The sequence below is a fragment of the Entelurus aequoreus genome, linkage group LG12 (assembly GCF_033978785.1).
Source record: "Entelurus aequoreus isolate RoL-2023_Sb linkage group LG12, RoL_Eaeq_v1.1, whole genome shotgun sequence".
NCBI classification, from domain to species: Eukaryota; Metazoa; Chordata; class Actinopteri; order Syngnathiformes; family Syngnathidae; genus Entelurus; species Entelurus aequoreus.
In genome coordinates this window covers 61,828,906-61,844,782 of record NC_084742.1, presented here as the reverse complement: position 1 = coordinate 61,844,782, position 15,877 = coordinate 61,828,906, and the positions used below count along the sequence as shown (strand labels likewise).

Below are 15,877 nucleotides of genomic sequence, written 5' to 3'. Positions count from 1 at the left end.
GACACGGTAAACCCAAAAAACTGTGTGTGCGCGCAAGTGCTCTATGGGTGGCACTTCTCATGTACTGCAGTCTCTCTCGTAAGGACGAAATCCAATTTTCTGATTGGCTAAGGAGGGTAAAATATGTGATTGGCCATTTGGGTCATGTGACCACATAGCAGCGTGATTCCCAGGTACAAGGTGAAAACTTTAGGCATGCAGTGCATTTAAATTGGAAAAAAAATGCTGATAAATTATTTTTGAAAAATCTTAATTTTATCATGAAGTACACTAAAATATGAAAATGTGTGTGTGTGCCTAATCAAATTAAGTTGAAGACAAAAATGTGAATTTAAGTGTATATTTGCCATAATATTCTGACAGGATAGAGCAGGGGAAGAAGGAGCTGTACTGGAAGGCAAAGCTCTCAATTTACCTTTTGGTTATGACCGAAAGGACAAGATCTCGGGTACAAGCGGCTGAAATGAGTTTCCTCCGTCGGGTGTTGAGGCTCTCCCTTAGAGATACGGTGAGAAGCTCTGTCATCCGGGAGGAGCTTAGGGTAAAGCCGCTACTCCTCCACATCGAGAGCAGCCAGATGAGGTGGTTCACACATCTGGTCAGAATTCCCCCTGGACGCCTCCCTGGGGAGGTGGTTAAGGCACGTCAGATCGGTAGGAGGTCACAGGGAAGACCCAGGACACGTTGGGGAAACTATGTCTCCCGGCTGGCCTGGGAACGCCTCGGTATCCCCCGGCCGGAGCAGGTCAAAGTGACTTGGTAGAGGGAAGTCTGGGCTTCTCTGCTTAGGCTGCTGCCCCCGCAACCAGGCCTCGGCTAAGCGGAAGAAGATGGATGGATGGTCGTGCAGGGGTTATCATGAAGAAGAGGCTGGATGAAGTACTAAGAAGCATGATGGGATGCAACTTGAATAAAAAAATATGACCAGTGTGTGATGATCTGTCACATTCACGTCTGGTTTGGTTTCCTTAGTTTGTGTTTATTTCCTGTCAGCGCTCTTATTTTAGTTCCACTTCCTGCATGTCTCCCTGAGCGCTCGTTTCCCTCACCTGTCCCTGATTGGCAGCCTGGCACAGCTGGTTCCAGTTGCCAATCAGGCTGCTATTTATGCCTGCCTCGCCCTCCAGTCAGGGCTCGATGATTGTTTCCTGGTTCCTGTTTTCCTGCACGTGCACTTACCAGTTGCACTATTTCCTTTTTTGGCATTAAAGTCATGTTTACCTGCGCTACGCCTGCCATCTCTGCATCTTGGGGTTCAAGACCATCAGAACCTGACACAGTATGGAACCTATCGGGATCCAACTCCTTCACACTGTGTGGGATCGAATTACAGTCTGCAGATTGAGAGTTGAGTGTGCTAGCCCGGTAACGTGCCAAAAAAAGCCTGAGTTGTCAGCTCAATGCCCAGCGTGAACGCTTCAGGCGTCATGGAGTGAGGTTTAATAACGTTCTACTGCACATCCTCAAGTATTACATGTTCTCACATTAAACAACCACTTTTAACGTCCAAACAGTCTAAGGCAGTGGTCTCCAACCACCGGGCCGCGGCCCGGTACCGGTCCGTGGAGCGATTGGTACCGGGCCGCACAATAATTTTTAATATTTTTTTTTATTAAATCAACATAAAAAACACAATATATACATTATATATCAATATAGATCAATACAGTCTGCAGGGATACAGTCCGTAAGCACACATGATTGTATTTCTTTGACAAAAAAAAACAAAAAACATAACACCCCCCCACCCCAGCATTTGGATTCACTTTTCTTTTCATATAATTTTATTCATTTTGGTATTTGTTTGTTTATTTATGTTCACATTTTTTAGTAATTGTTATTCTAGATTTATTTCTACTTATATATATATATAATGTTTATATATGTGTGTGTATATATATGTATGTATATATATATGTGTATATATATATATGTGAATATATATATATGTATGCTGTATATGTATGTATGTATGTTATATATATGTATGTATGTATGTACAGTATATATGTACGTATGTATGTATATGTGTATATATGTGTATGTATGTATGTAAATATGAATATGTGTGTGTATATATATATATGTGTATATATGTATCTATGAGTGTCTATATATATATATATATATATATATACACGTGTGTGTGTGTATGTATGTGTATATACAGTATACTGTATGTATATATATATATATATATAAATGTGTGTGTGTGTATATGTATATGTGTGTATATATATATATATATATATATATATATATATATATATATATATATATATATATATATATATGTCTTACAGTAGATACATGAATATAGAGATATATTTTTTCTTACTTGTTTATTTTTTCTGTATTGTTAAAGTTTGAGGGGAAATTCAAAATAGTGATTTCTTTGTCAAGGCATGGGAGTTATTGCACCAACCTAAGGAATGTTTACAATGAAAACAACAAAAGGAAAAATTTAATTACAGTCACTATTTCAGGCTAGTTTCCATTAATAGGGTAATAGTTGTTAAAATGTTATTTATTTTGATCCACATATTATCTTACAACTGCTACCATTAAACGTTTACTTCATTAAACAAAATAAATCAAACGGTTAAAAAAATAAAAAATAAATCTATAATAACGAATCACTCTTTTGAACGGTTCTCTCAAATGAACGCCTCTTCAACCTCCGGCTCCCTTCAAAGAGCCATAAATCCTAATCTTTAGCCTTTAACTTCCGGGTTCGAATCACGTTGAGAATCATTCCGCCACCAGGGGGCGCCAAATTACACACCGAGACGCCGGCAGGCAACATGAATGAGCTAATCATGTCGTGTGTGCGTGGCGCGCTCTGTTGAATGAATCACGGCCTTAGCGACCTGTTGAATGAGGGGCTCCTCCAATCTCCGCCCCTGCCGGCCTGAGCCGGAGTGGAGAAGGAGCGCTCACCAGAAGCTCGTCCGCACGCGCCACGGTCACTTCGAGGCGGCAAAGGACACGCGCAGGTAACGGTCGCTTTGTGACGTCACTCAACGTCAATTCTCCTTGTCGATTGAACTTTTAATGTTTGTGTTGTGTTGTTTCCAAGTTTGAAAAGAGTAAGAGGTTCAAATAGTATCAAAGTTGTTTACGTCTTTTATTATTTATTATTATTATTTTCCAGTCTTTTTTGACAATACTAGAAAATATATGACTGCCGTTAATAAATACTTGTCAATGTTTCATGTGCTCTGTAGGCATGTCGGCACTCCTCCTCATCCTCGTCCTGGCCCCCGCCGCCATGATGCTGGAGTATCGTTACCACAGCAACGGCGAGATGGAGCGTTACCTCCGGCAGGTCAACGCGTCCAACCCCGACATCGCTCACCTGTACACCATCGGCCATTCGGTCGCAGGTACGCACAGGGGGTGACATGACACCTGGTGTGTGGTTTGTGTGGTCACGTAAACCTCCAAACAAACTGGATAATCTCATGCGGGACGTCCTAATCTGGCCAATCTCTCTCTCACACACACACACACACTGGACACACGCCAGTTGGTGTCCTGGATGAACTCAGATTAGCTGTCTGTGTGTGCCAGAAGACAAAATGTAGAGAATGACAAGACGTGGAGAAAAGTGACAAGTGTTTGTGTGTCAGTGTAGTATTCTCTGTAGTATTTGCACCTGGCTCGCTGACAACAAGCTATCCATACACTTGGGTAAAACGGAATCCATCCTATTTGGGTCCCACATCAACCTTAAAGGCCTACTGAAATGATTTTTTTTTATTTAAACGGGGATAGCAGATCTATTCTATGTGTCATACTTGATCATTTCGCGATATTGCCATATTTTTGCTGAAAGGATTTAGTATAGAACAACGACGATAAAGATTGCAACTTTTGGTATCTGATAAAAAAAAAAGGCTTGCCCCTACCGGAAGTAGCGTGACGTAGTCAGTTGAACATATACGCAAAGTTCCTTATTGTTTACAATGATGGCCGCATGAAGTGAGAGAGATTCGGACCGAGAAAGCGACAATTTCCCCATTAATTTGAGCGAGGATGAAAGATTTGTGGATGAGTAAAGTGCAAGTGAAGGACTAGTGGGGAGTTGAAGCTATTCAGATAGGGAAGATGCTGTGAGAGCCGGGGGTGACCTGATATTCAGCTGGGAATGACTACAACAGTAAATAAACACAAGACATATATATACTCTATTAGCCACAACACAACCAGGCTTATATTTAATATGCCACAAATTAATCCTGCATAAAAACACCTGCGTGTTTGTTATGCTAGCTCCTAGCTCCTATGCTAGCTCCTAGCTCCATAGAACACGCCAATACAATTTAAACACCTGATCAACACACACAATCACTCAGCCCAAAAGACCGTTCACCTAACCCAAGGTTCATAAAGCGTATATATTTAAAAAAAGTTACGTACATACGCAAAAAAAAGTTGCGCACATACGGTCAAGCGATCAAATGTTTAGAAGCCAAAGCTGCATACTCACAGTAGCACGTCTGCGTCTTTGTCATCCAAATCAAAGTAATCCTGGTAAGAGTCTGTGTTGTCCCAGTTCTCTACAGGCGTCTGTGTATCGAAGTCAAAAGTCCTCCTGGTTAGAGTCTCTGTTATCCGAGTTCTTCCATCTTGACTGCATCTTTCGGGAATGTAAACAAAGAAGCGCCGGCTGTGTACTGTTGTTGCTGACTACGTTCGAAAAATACGTCCATTTCGCACCGACAACTTTCTTCTTTGCTTGCTCAGCTTCCTTCTCCATAATGCAATGAACATGATTGCAACAGATTCACGAACACAGATGTCCAGAATACTGTGGAATTATGAAATGAAAACAGAGCTTTTTCGTATTGGCTTCAATGTGGAAGGCATACCCGTGTTCCCCGGTCTACGTCACGCGCATACGTCATCCTCAGAGGCGTTTCGAACCGGAAGTTTAGCGGCAGATTTAAAATGTCACTTTATAAGTTAACCCGGCCGTATTGGCATGTGTTATAATGTTAAGATTTCATCATTGATATATAAACTATCAGACTGCGTGGTCGGTAGTAGTGGGTTTCAGTAGGCCTTTAAAGTGGGTGACATTGTTATCACCAGGAAAGTTGAGGTCACCTACCTAGGTTCCATTCTAAAGGCTAATCTTTCCTGTGATAAAATGGCAACCAAGGTAATCAAAAAGGTCAACCAACGAACAAGATTTCTCTACAGAATCTCCTCTCTGGTCAACAAAAGCACCATGAAGATTCTTACGGGAACTCTCGTTCGACCCTTTTTCGATTACGCATGCACCTCCTGGTACCCTAGCACCTCCAAAACCCTCAAATCTAGACTCCAAACATCCCAGAACAAGCTAGTCAGATTACTTCTAGACCTCCACCCCAGATCACACCTCACTCCTACCCACTTCTCCAAAGTGTGCTGGCTCACTTGCACTGAGCCTAGTCTATAAAATCCGCTACACCTCCCTGATACCGAAGTACATGTCAAACTACTTCCTTAACGTAAATGACCGCCATAACCACAACACCAGGGGGAGCTCCACTAACCACGTTAAACCCAGATTCCGAACTAACAAAGGTCTTAACTCATTCTCTTTCTATGCCACATCAATATGGAATGCACTCCCAACAGGTGTAAAAGAAAGTGTATCTCTACCCTCCTTCAAAACCGCACTAAAAGTTCACCTCCTGGCAACTACAACCCGAAACTAACACCCTCCCCGGATTGTGAATAACCAAATGTATATACTTGTTCTTATGCTTTCTGAGCTCACTATGTTCACTGCTCGCTGTACATATCTTACCAAGTCAGACCTACACTGTTTCAATGTCCATTTCTCTGATGATATAATTGTTGATGACTGAAGTGCTGATATCAACCAAACCTAACCCCCTCCACATCCCAGCCCCCGGATTGTAAATAATTAAATGTATATACTCCGATGATTAACTTGTGTGGTGACTGTATTATGCTGATAGTATATATTTGTACCATAAATTGATTAACGTGGACCCCGACTTAAACAAGTTGAAAAACGTATTCGGGTGTTACCATTTAATGGTCAATTGTACGGAATATGTACTGTACTGTGCAATCTACTAATAAAAGTCTCAATCAATCAATCAGGTCAGCAGCTGTGGGTGTTGGCTTTGGGTCTGAGCCCCCGCCGTCACACTGTTGGCGTCCCCGAGTTCAAGTATGTGGCCAACATGCACGGAAACGAGGTAAGGGAGTACACACACACACACACTCAGAGACCCTCCCTGCTGACAGGAAGTGGGTCTAAACGAGATCAACAAAAGCCATTCAGAGTCGAGCACGCTTTGTGCACACTACTGTGTTCACTGTGTGTGTGTGTGGGGGGTTACAACGTAGGTGTTTTAGACTTAGACTAGACTTAGACTTCCTTTTTATTGTCATTCAAATTTGAACTTTACAGCACAGATAAGAACGAAATTTCGTTACGTAAGCTCATGGTAGTGCAGGATTAAAAAAAAAGCAATAAGGTGCATATATAAATAAATAAATAAATATAAATAATATATAAATATATATATAAAATAAATAAATAGATTACTGTACAGATAAATATATTGCACTTTTTCACATGCGTCCACGTTTATGGATGTATGTTATATTGTCTTTTTTATTCCAGCGAGTTAATCCATTTTGGGGGGAGTTGAGGGGATAATTGAATTATGATGCGTCAAAGTCAAAGCCTGCGGGGCAGATCTATGGCCCCTGGGATGATATTTGATTAGTATCAGAACCGGCCCGCAGGCCACAGCCGCCTGCCGCTGTTTAGGCATTGTGCTCTTAATCGCACACCAAGACTCCACAGAAGTAGAAGCCATTGAAACGAAGCGATCGGCTCCGTTAACCAAAACAAAGTCCATGTTTCCCGAGCCAAACGGCTCAAGTGCGCACGAGCAGACTTTGCGGCGCTTCAGTATTCAGGAAGTAAGCAGTTGCCTAAAATGCATTACTAAATGACGGCTTTTCGGTAAATACAATGTTTAAAGGTGTAACTAACCGTCTGGAATTTTACCGCTGTCTATCACTATACCGTTTATCGTTACATCTAGAGATGTCCGATAATATCGGGCTGCCAATATTATCGGCCGATAAATGCTTTAAAATGTAATATCGGAAATTATCGGTATCGGTTTCAAAAAGTAAAATGTATGACTTTTTAAAACGCCGCTGTACGGAGTGGTACACGGACGTAGGGAGAAGTACAGAGCGCCAATAAACCCTAAAGGCACTGCCTTTGCGTGCCGGCCCAATCACATATTACCTACGGCATTTCACACACACAAGTGAATGCAAGACATACTTGGTCAACAGCCATACAGGTCACTCTGAGGGTGGAGGTATAAACAACTTTAACACTGTTACAAATATGCGCGACACTGTGAACCCACACCAAACAAGAATGACAAACACATTTCGGGAGAACATCCGCACCGTAACACAACATAAACACGACAGAACAAATACCCAGAACCCCTTGCAGCACTAACTCTTCCGGGACGCTACAATATACACCCCCCGCTGCCCCCCACGCCGCCCACCTCAACCTCCACGGGAGAGCATGTCCCAAATTCCAAGCTGCTGTTTTGAGGCATGTTAAAAAAATAATGCACTTTGTGACTTCAATAATAAATATGGCAGTGCCATGTTGGCATTTTTTTCCATAACTTGTGTTGATTTTTTTTGGAAAACCTTGTTACATTGTTTAAAGGCCTACTGAAAGCCACTACTACCGACCACGCAGTCTGATAGTTAATATATCAATGATGAAATCTTAACATTATAACACATGCCAATACGGCCGGGTTAACTTATAAAGTGACATTTTAAATTTGCCGCTAAACTTCTGGTTCGAAACGCCTCTGAGGATGACGTATGCGCGTGACGTAGCCCGGCGAACACGGGTATGCCTTCCACATTGAAGCCAATACGAAAAAGCTCTGTTTTCATTTCATAATTCCACAGTATTCTGGACATCTGTGTTCGTGAATCTGTTGCAATCATGTTCATTGCATTATGGAGAAAGAAGCTGAGCAAGCAAAGAAGAAAGTTGTCGGTGCGAAATGGACGTATTTTTCGAACGTAGTCAGCAACAACAGTACACAGCCGGCGCTTCTTTGTTTACATTCCCGGAAGATGCAGTCAAGATGGAAGAACTCGGATAACAGAGACTCTAACCAGGAGGACTTTTGACTTCGATACACAGACGCCTGTAGAGAACTGGGACAACACAGACTCTTACCAGGATTACTTTGATTTGGATGACAAAGACGCAGACGTGCTACTGTGAGTATGCAGCTTTGGCTTCTAAACATTTGATCGCTTGACCGTATGTGCGCTACTTTTTTTTGCGTATGTACGTAACTTTTTAAAAATATATAAGCTTTATGAACCTTGGGTTAGGTGAACGGTCTTTTGGGCTGAGTGATTGTGTGTGTTGATCAGGTGTTTGAATTGTATTGGCGTGTTCTATGGAGCTAGGAGCTAGCAGAGGAGCTAGGAGCTAGCGTAACAAACACGCAGGTGTTTTTATGCAGGATTAATTTGTGGCATATTAAATATAAGCCTGATTGTGTTGTGGCTAATAGAGTATATATATGTCTTGTGTTTATTTACTGTTGTAGTCATTCCCAGCTGAATATCAGGTCACCCCCGGCTCTCACAGCATCTTCCCTATCTGAATAGCTTCAACTCCCCACTAGTCCTTCACTTGCACTTTACTCATCCACAAATCTTTCATCCTCGCTCAAATTAATGGGGAAATTGTCGCTTTCTCGGTCCGAATCTCTCTCACTTCATGCGGCCATCATTGTAAACAATAGGGAACTTTGCGTATATGTTCAACTGACTACGTCACGCTACTTCCGGTAGGGGCAAGCCTTTTTTTTATCAGATACCAAAAGTTGCAATCTTTATCGTCGTTGTTCTATACTAAATCCTTTCAGCAAAAATATGGCAATATCGCGAAATGATCAAGTATGACACATAGAATAGATCTGCTATCCCCGTTTAAATAAAAAAAAAATCATTTCAGTAGGCCTTTAATGCATCCAGCGGGGCATCACAACAAAATTAGGCATAATAATGTGTTAATTCCATGACTCTATATATCGGTATCGGTTGATATCGGAATCGGTAATTAAGAGTTGGACAATTTCGGAATATCGGATATCGGCAAAAAAGCCATTATCGGACATCTCTAGTTACATCCCTACTCCATTAACAAGTAAAGAGTCAATGGCGGTCACGTCATGTTGTTGCCGTAAATCTTCGTCAATTTTTAGGGCATTAATGCAAATCACAAAGGCGGTCGCGGAAAATGCTGCGGTTAAATTTGAGACCTGCAACATCAAACATTATGTCACTACTGGTCCCACCTTTACAAATAAAAAAAACAAACTTAAAGCCTTGTCTATACTGACGTATAAGATTCATCTGGGACGGCGTGGCGCGGTTGGGAGAGTGGCCGTGCCAGCAACCTGAGGGTTCCTGGTTCAATCCCCACCTTCTACCAACCTCGTCACGTCCGTTGTGTCCTTGAGCGAGACACTTCACCCTTGCTCCTGATGGGTGGTGGTTAGCGCCTTGCATGGCGGCTCCCGCCATCAGTGTGTGAAAGTGTGTGTGAATGGGTGAATGTGGAAATAGTGTCAAAGCGCTTTGAGTACCTTGAAGGTAGAAAAGCGCTGTACAAGTATAACCCATTTACCATTTAGCACGCACCAATACGCCATCAGTGTTGGCGCCAGGGACCAGGGACCCCATCAAGTCATAAAAATGGGGTCTCGATTTTTTGTAACTGTTTTGAAAACCAATGATAAAAGTATGCATTATCCTGTCATATCTCACATTCTCTATTGTGTTTTGGAAAAAGGTTGTCATAAACATTACTTAATTCATTAAAAAAAAAAAATACAAAAGAAAACACATTTTTATACATATGTAAATGTATTCAGTTATAAACATTCATGGGCAGCACGGTGGCACAGGGGTTAGTGCATGTGCCTCACGATACGAAGGTCCTGAGTAGATCCACTATGGACTGGACTCTCACTATTATGTTAGATCCACTGTGGACTGGACTCTCACACTATTATGTTAGATCCACTATGGACTGGACTCTCTCACTTTTATGTTAGATCCACTATGGACTGGACTCTCACAATTATGTTAGATCCACTATGGACTGGACTCTCACGCTATTATGTTAGATCCATTATGGACTGGACTCTCACACTATTATGTTAGATCCACTATGGACTGGACTCTCTCACTATTATGTTAGATCCACTATGGACTGGACTCTCACACTATTATGTTAGATCCACTATGGACTGGACTCTCACACTATTATGTTAGATCCACTATGGACTGCACTCTCACTATTATGTTAGATCCACTATGGACTGGACTTTCACTATTATGATAGATCCACTATGGACTGGACTCTCTCACTATTATGTTAGATCCACTATGGACTGGACTTTCACTATTATGATAGATCCACTATGGACTGGACTCTCTCACTATTATGTTAGATCCACTATGGACCGGACTCTCTCACTATTATGTTAGATCCACTATGGACTGGACTCTCACTATTATGATAGATCCACTATGGACTGGACTCTCTCACTATTATGTTAGATCCACTATGGACTGGACTCTCACACTATTAGGTTCGATCCTGCACTCGGGATCTTTCTGTGTGGAGTTTGCATGTTCTCCCCTCCGGGTACTCCGGCTTCCTCCCACCTCCAAATACGTGCACCTGGGCATAGGCTCCTCCCACCTCCAAAGACGTACACCTGGGCATAGGCTCCTCCCACCTCCAAAGACATGCACCTGGGCATAGGCTCCTCCCACCTCCAAAGACATGCACCTGGGGATAGGTTGATTGGCAACACTAAATTGGCCCTAGTGTGTGAGTGTGAATGTTGTCTGTCTATCTGTGTTGGCCTTGCGATGAGGTGGCGAATTGTCCAGGGTGTACGCCGCCTTCCGCCCGAATGCAGCTGAGATAGGCTCCAGCACCCCCCGCGACCTCAAAAGGGACAAGCGGTAGAAAATGGATGGATGGATAAACATTCATTCACGTTCTTCTTTCCTTCATGGATCTAAACTTTACCGCTGCCGGTATTTTTTTTAAAAAGATTTTTATTGTAGTATTTTCAGAATGTGTTTGTTCTAATTTTGGCCAAAGTAAGACAAAGAAAACAATCTGAAGTTGTCTTTATTTTTTAGTTTTAATGCCATGATTTTAATAGACTTTCCTCCATGCGGCCCCTGAGCTAAAATGAGTTTGACACCCCTGGGTTACAACAATGTCAAGTAACGCCATTAGATGAGATTTATTTCTATTTTTTTTAAACTAAGATATCCAATAATAGATGCACCATCCTGGCAGATGTTCGTTATTTAATCAGAGGGAAATGAAGGTTATCAGACACGTCTATCAATGTTCAGTCAGTTACATTTATTTGCATCAATAATAGAAATATACTTACTGAGGCACTCTGGACTGTTGGCAACACGATCACCAAGCTTGTAGGATTGTAGGATTCTCTTTTTAAGCTCATACGAGAGGAAGTCAGTCCCCTGGGCTCCTTTCGTACTTTGATACTCTCTCTGATAGAATAGAACAGGACTTGTTGTTCACACTTCTGCAAAAAGCAGCAGGTCATGAGCAGGTCGTGAGGTTCAGTGATGCACAATACATTTCACTCGGATCTACGTGGAGCATTCATGTTAAAATAATCACGCAAAAGGTGTTCTAAGGATTTACTGCTAAGCATGAATATTAATAAGCATTCTAAGTTCATCTTTGTGTGAATAGTTAATGAGCTGCTCCAAAGGCACAAGCTATTTTAAGAGTATAGTGAATCAAAAATGGTCCAAATGGCAACACAGAAGAAGCAGCATTTTAACATTCACACTAATGAACACACAAAGCATCTGGTAGCCATGGCAACCACACAGCACTATTGTGAAAATGTCCTTAAATAGACGAGTCATGGCTGGAGAGTGGAGACACACACAGTCAGCTAACAGGGTCAGTGGAGTGTGTCGGCTCAGAGGAAACTTCTAGAAAGAGATTTTCACAAGAGTCCACACACACATTAACAGCAGGAATGTGGCAATAGTTCCAAAGGGGTGTGTGTGTGTGTGTGTGTGTCTTGGTGATGTGAGGCAGGTCAAACCGCTAAACACTGATTTTCCTACACACGTACGCAGTAGGGGTGTCAAAAAAATAAAAACAATGTTTTAATTCATCGCGATTCTTATTTGTAATGATTGTTAATCGATTAAAAAAATGTAAAAAATCGATTTTGAAAAATGTTTTTTTTCCCAATCTGTCCTGTCCAGCCACTCAGGCAAATCATATAGTTGATGTATATACTAGGGTGTAAAAAAATGTATAATAATATTTTAATCGCGATTCTTATGTGTAACAATTCTTAATTGGTTAAAAAATTATAATAATATATATATATTTTTTTTCAATCTGTCCTGTCCAGCCACTCAGACAAATTATTTTGTTGATGTAGATGCTAGGGGTGTCAAAAAAAAAAGATTTTCAGATTATTCGCGATTCTTATTTGTAACAATTCTTAATCGAATTTAAAAAAAAAAAAATCAAAAATTGATTTTTTAAAATGTGTTGTTTTTTTCAATCTGTCCTGTCCAGCCACTCAGGCAAACCATTTTGTTGATGTAGATACTAAGGGTGTCCAAAAAAAAAAAAAGATTTTCAGATTAATCGCAATTCATATTTGTAATATTTTTAATCGATTAAAACATATAAATCAAAAATCGATTTAATTTTTTTTTTTTTTTCAATCTGTCCTGTCCAACCACTTAGGCAAATCAGATAGTTGCAGATGCTAGGGGTGTCAAAAAAATAAAATAATAATAATTCAGATTAATCGCGATTCTTATCTGTAACTATTCTTAATCGGTTAAAAAAATTAAATCAGTTAAAAAAATATTATTATTTTTTCAATCTGTCCTGTCCAGCCACTCAGACAAATTATTTTGTTGATGTAGATGATAGGGGTGTCAAAAAAAAAACTGATTTTCAGATTAATCGCAATTCATATTTGTAATATTTTTAATCGATTAAAGAATATAAATCAAAAATCGATTTTTAAAATTTTATTTTTTTTTTTCAATCTGTTTTGCAACCACTCAGGCAAATCAGATAGTTGCAGATGCGAGGGGGTTACAAAAAAAAAAAAAATCAGATTAATCGCGATTCTTATCAATTCTTAACCGGTTAAAAAAATAAAATCAATAAACTTTTTTTTTTTTTTTTCAATCTGTCCTGTCCAGCCACTCAGACAAATTATTTTGTTGATGTAGATGCTAGGGGTGTCAAAAACTGATTTTCAGATTAATCGCAATTCATATTTGTAATATTTTTAATCGATTAAAACATATAAATCAAAAATCGATTTTTTTAAATGTTTTTTTTTTTCAATCTGTCCTGTCCAACCACTCAGGCAAATCAGATAGTTGCAGATGCGAGGGGTGTCAAAAAAATACAAATAAAATTCAGATTAATCGCGATTTTTATCTGTAACAATTCTTAATCGGTTAAAAAAATAAAATCAATTAAAAAAAAATTTTGTTTTTCAATCTGTCCTGTCCAGCCACTCAGACAAATTATTTTGTTGATGTAGATGCTAGGGGTGTCAAAAAAAAACTGATTTTCAGATTAATCGCAATTCATATTTGTAATATTTTTAATCGATTAACACATATAAATCAAAAATCGATTTTTTTAAATGTTTTTTTTTTTCAATCTGTCCTGTCCAACCACTCAGGCAAATCAGATAGTTGCAGATGCGAGGGGTGTCAAAAAAATACAAATAAAAATTCAGATTAATCGCGATTCTTATCTGTAACAATTCTTAATCGGTTAAAAAAATAAAATCAATTTAAAAAAAAAAAAATTTTTTCAATCTGTCCTGTCCAGCCACTCAGACAAATTATTTTGTTGATGTAGATGCTAGGGGTGTCAAAAAAATAAAATAATAATAATTCAGATTAATCGCGATTCTTATCTGTAACAATTCTTAATCGGTTAAAAAAATTAAATCAGTTAAAAAAATATTATTATTTTTTCAATCTGTCCTGTCCAGCCCCTCAGACAAATTATTTTGTTGATGTAAATGCTAGGGGTGTCAAAAAAACGGATTTTCAGATTAATCGCAATTCATATTTGTAATATTTGTAATCGATTAAAAAATATAAATCAAAAATCGATTTTTAAATTGTTTTTATTTTTTTCAATCTGTCCTGTCCAACCACTCCGGCAAATCAGATAGTTGCAGATGCTAGGGGTGTCAAAAAAAATTAATAAATAAAATTCAGGTTAATCACGATTCATATTTGTAATAATTCTTAATCGATTAAAAAAATCTAAAGAATCGATTTTTAAACATGTTTTTTTTCAATCTGTCCTGTCCAGCCACTCAGGCAAATCATATAGTTAATGTAGATGATAGGGGTGTAAAAAAAATAATTAAAAAAAATAAGAAAATACATTTTCACATTAGTCGTGATTCTTATCCATAACGATTCTTAATTGATTTTAAAAAATCTAAAATGTATTAAAAATATTTTATTTTTTTTCCAATCTGTCCTGTCCAACCACTCAAGCAAATCATATAGTTGATGCAGACGCTAGGGATGTCAAAAAAATAGATTTTCAGATTATTCACGATTCTTTTTTGTAATGATTTTTAATCGATTAAAACATATAAATCAAAAATCGATTTTTTAAAAATGTTTTTGTTTTCAATCTGTCCTGTCCAACCACTCAGGCAAATCATATAGTTGATGTAAGACGCTAGGGGTGTCAAAAAAAAAAAAAGATGTTCAGATTATTCACGATTCTTATTTGTAACGATTTTTAATCGATTAAAACATATAAATCAAAAATCGATTTTTAAAAAATGTTTTTGTTTTCAATCTGTTCTGTCCAGCCATGATATTGTTGATGTAGATGCTCATATCTGCTGTACATATTTACTTTGGAAAAGAGAAGTGTTTGATACTCCTCTTGTTGCCTTATTTGTATTTGACTTTATTAAATGTTTGGGTAAAATGTTACTCCACAAAACCAGTTTTCTTTCAAGTAATACAAGAATGTATCAGAGCTGTTTGTCTATTTTATGGAGGAATGTAGTTCATCATAAAACTGGCACCAAATGAGAGAATCGAGAATCAATTCTGAATCAAATCGTTACCCCCAAGAATCAAATCGAATTGTCTGGTGCCCAAAAATTCATGCCCTACCACACAGGCAGGTGCCCTGAGCAAGATGGCGTCCAAAGCTGACCTTTGTGTCCGCTGTAATGGTGCATGTGTGCTGTCAAATGAGACGTGCATCATTAGGTTGGCGCCTGATAAGAGACGCCGGCATTAAACAACAGCGAGCAGATTGCTGATTGTTCCCTAATATTCGGACATGATGACAGGCAGGAAACGCGGCCTTGAGGACGGCAGCTTCCTGTTTGGCAAAGAACAGTCAACAAGAGTGTATTATGGATGTCGCTTCCGTTAGCGCACATCAACACAAACAACTTCCTGTGTGCAGTTTCAGCCTTTGTGTGTTGGTAAGCGGCGATATCATGTGATGACACATACGTACAGGAACACCACTCTGTGTTTGCATGTGTTAAACGGATACCGTGGCAACCAGCCAGATGGCCGTAGGGCACTCTTGTCCCGACGTGCGTTGACTAGAATGCACCTTTCCCACCCGTCTCCTCTTCCTCCTGCTTTCATCATGCCGTCATCCCATGACGTCACTTCCTGCCACACCCCCTCCCTCGCC

At 39.5% G+C, this 15,877-nt stretch overlaps 1 protein-coding gene across 2 annotated transcripts in view; it reads left to right on the top strand.

Moving 5' to 3' along the window:
- The first annotated feature begins 2,486 nt into the window (after positions 1-2,486).
- The window catches only part of cpm (carboxypeptidase M), a 25,751-nt gene continuing 12,360 nt past the window's right edge, over positions 2,487-15,877 (top strand). Inside the window, exons 1-3 of one of the 2 annotated variants that reach the window (XM_062066365.1) lie at positions 2,883-2,996; positions 3,228-3,386; positions 6,127-6,224. In XM_062066365.1, coding sequence (XP_061922349.1) covers positions 3,230-3,386; positions 6,127-6,224 — 255 coding nt within the window. In that variant the 5' untranslated portion in view covers positions 2,883-2,996; positions 3,228-3,229. Of the gene's footprint in view, positions 2,997-3,227; positions 3,387-6,126; positions 6,225-15,877 lie in introns of both variants that reach the window. The other variant, XM_062066367.1, reaches the window with a different exon arrangement.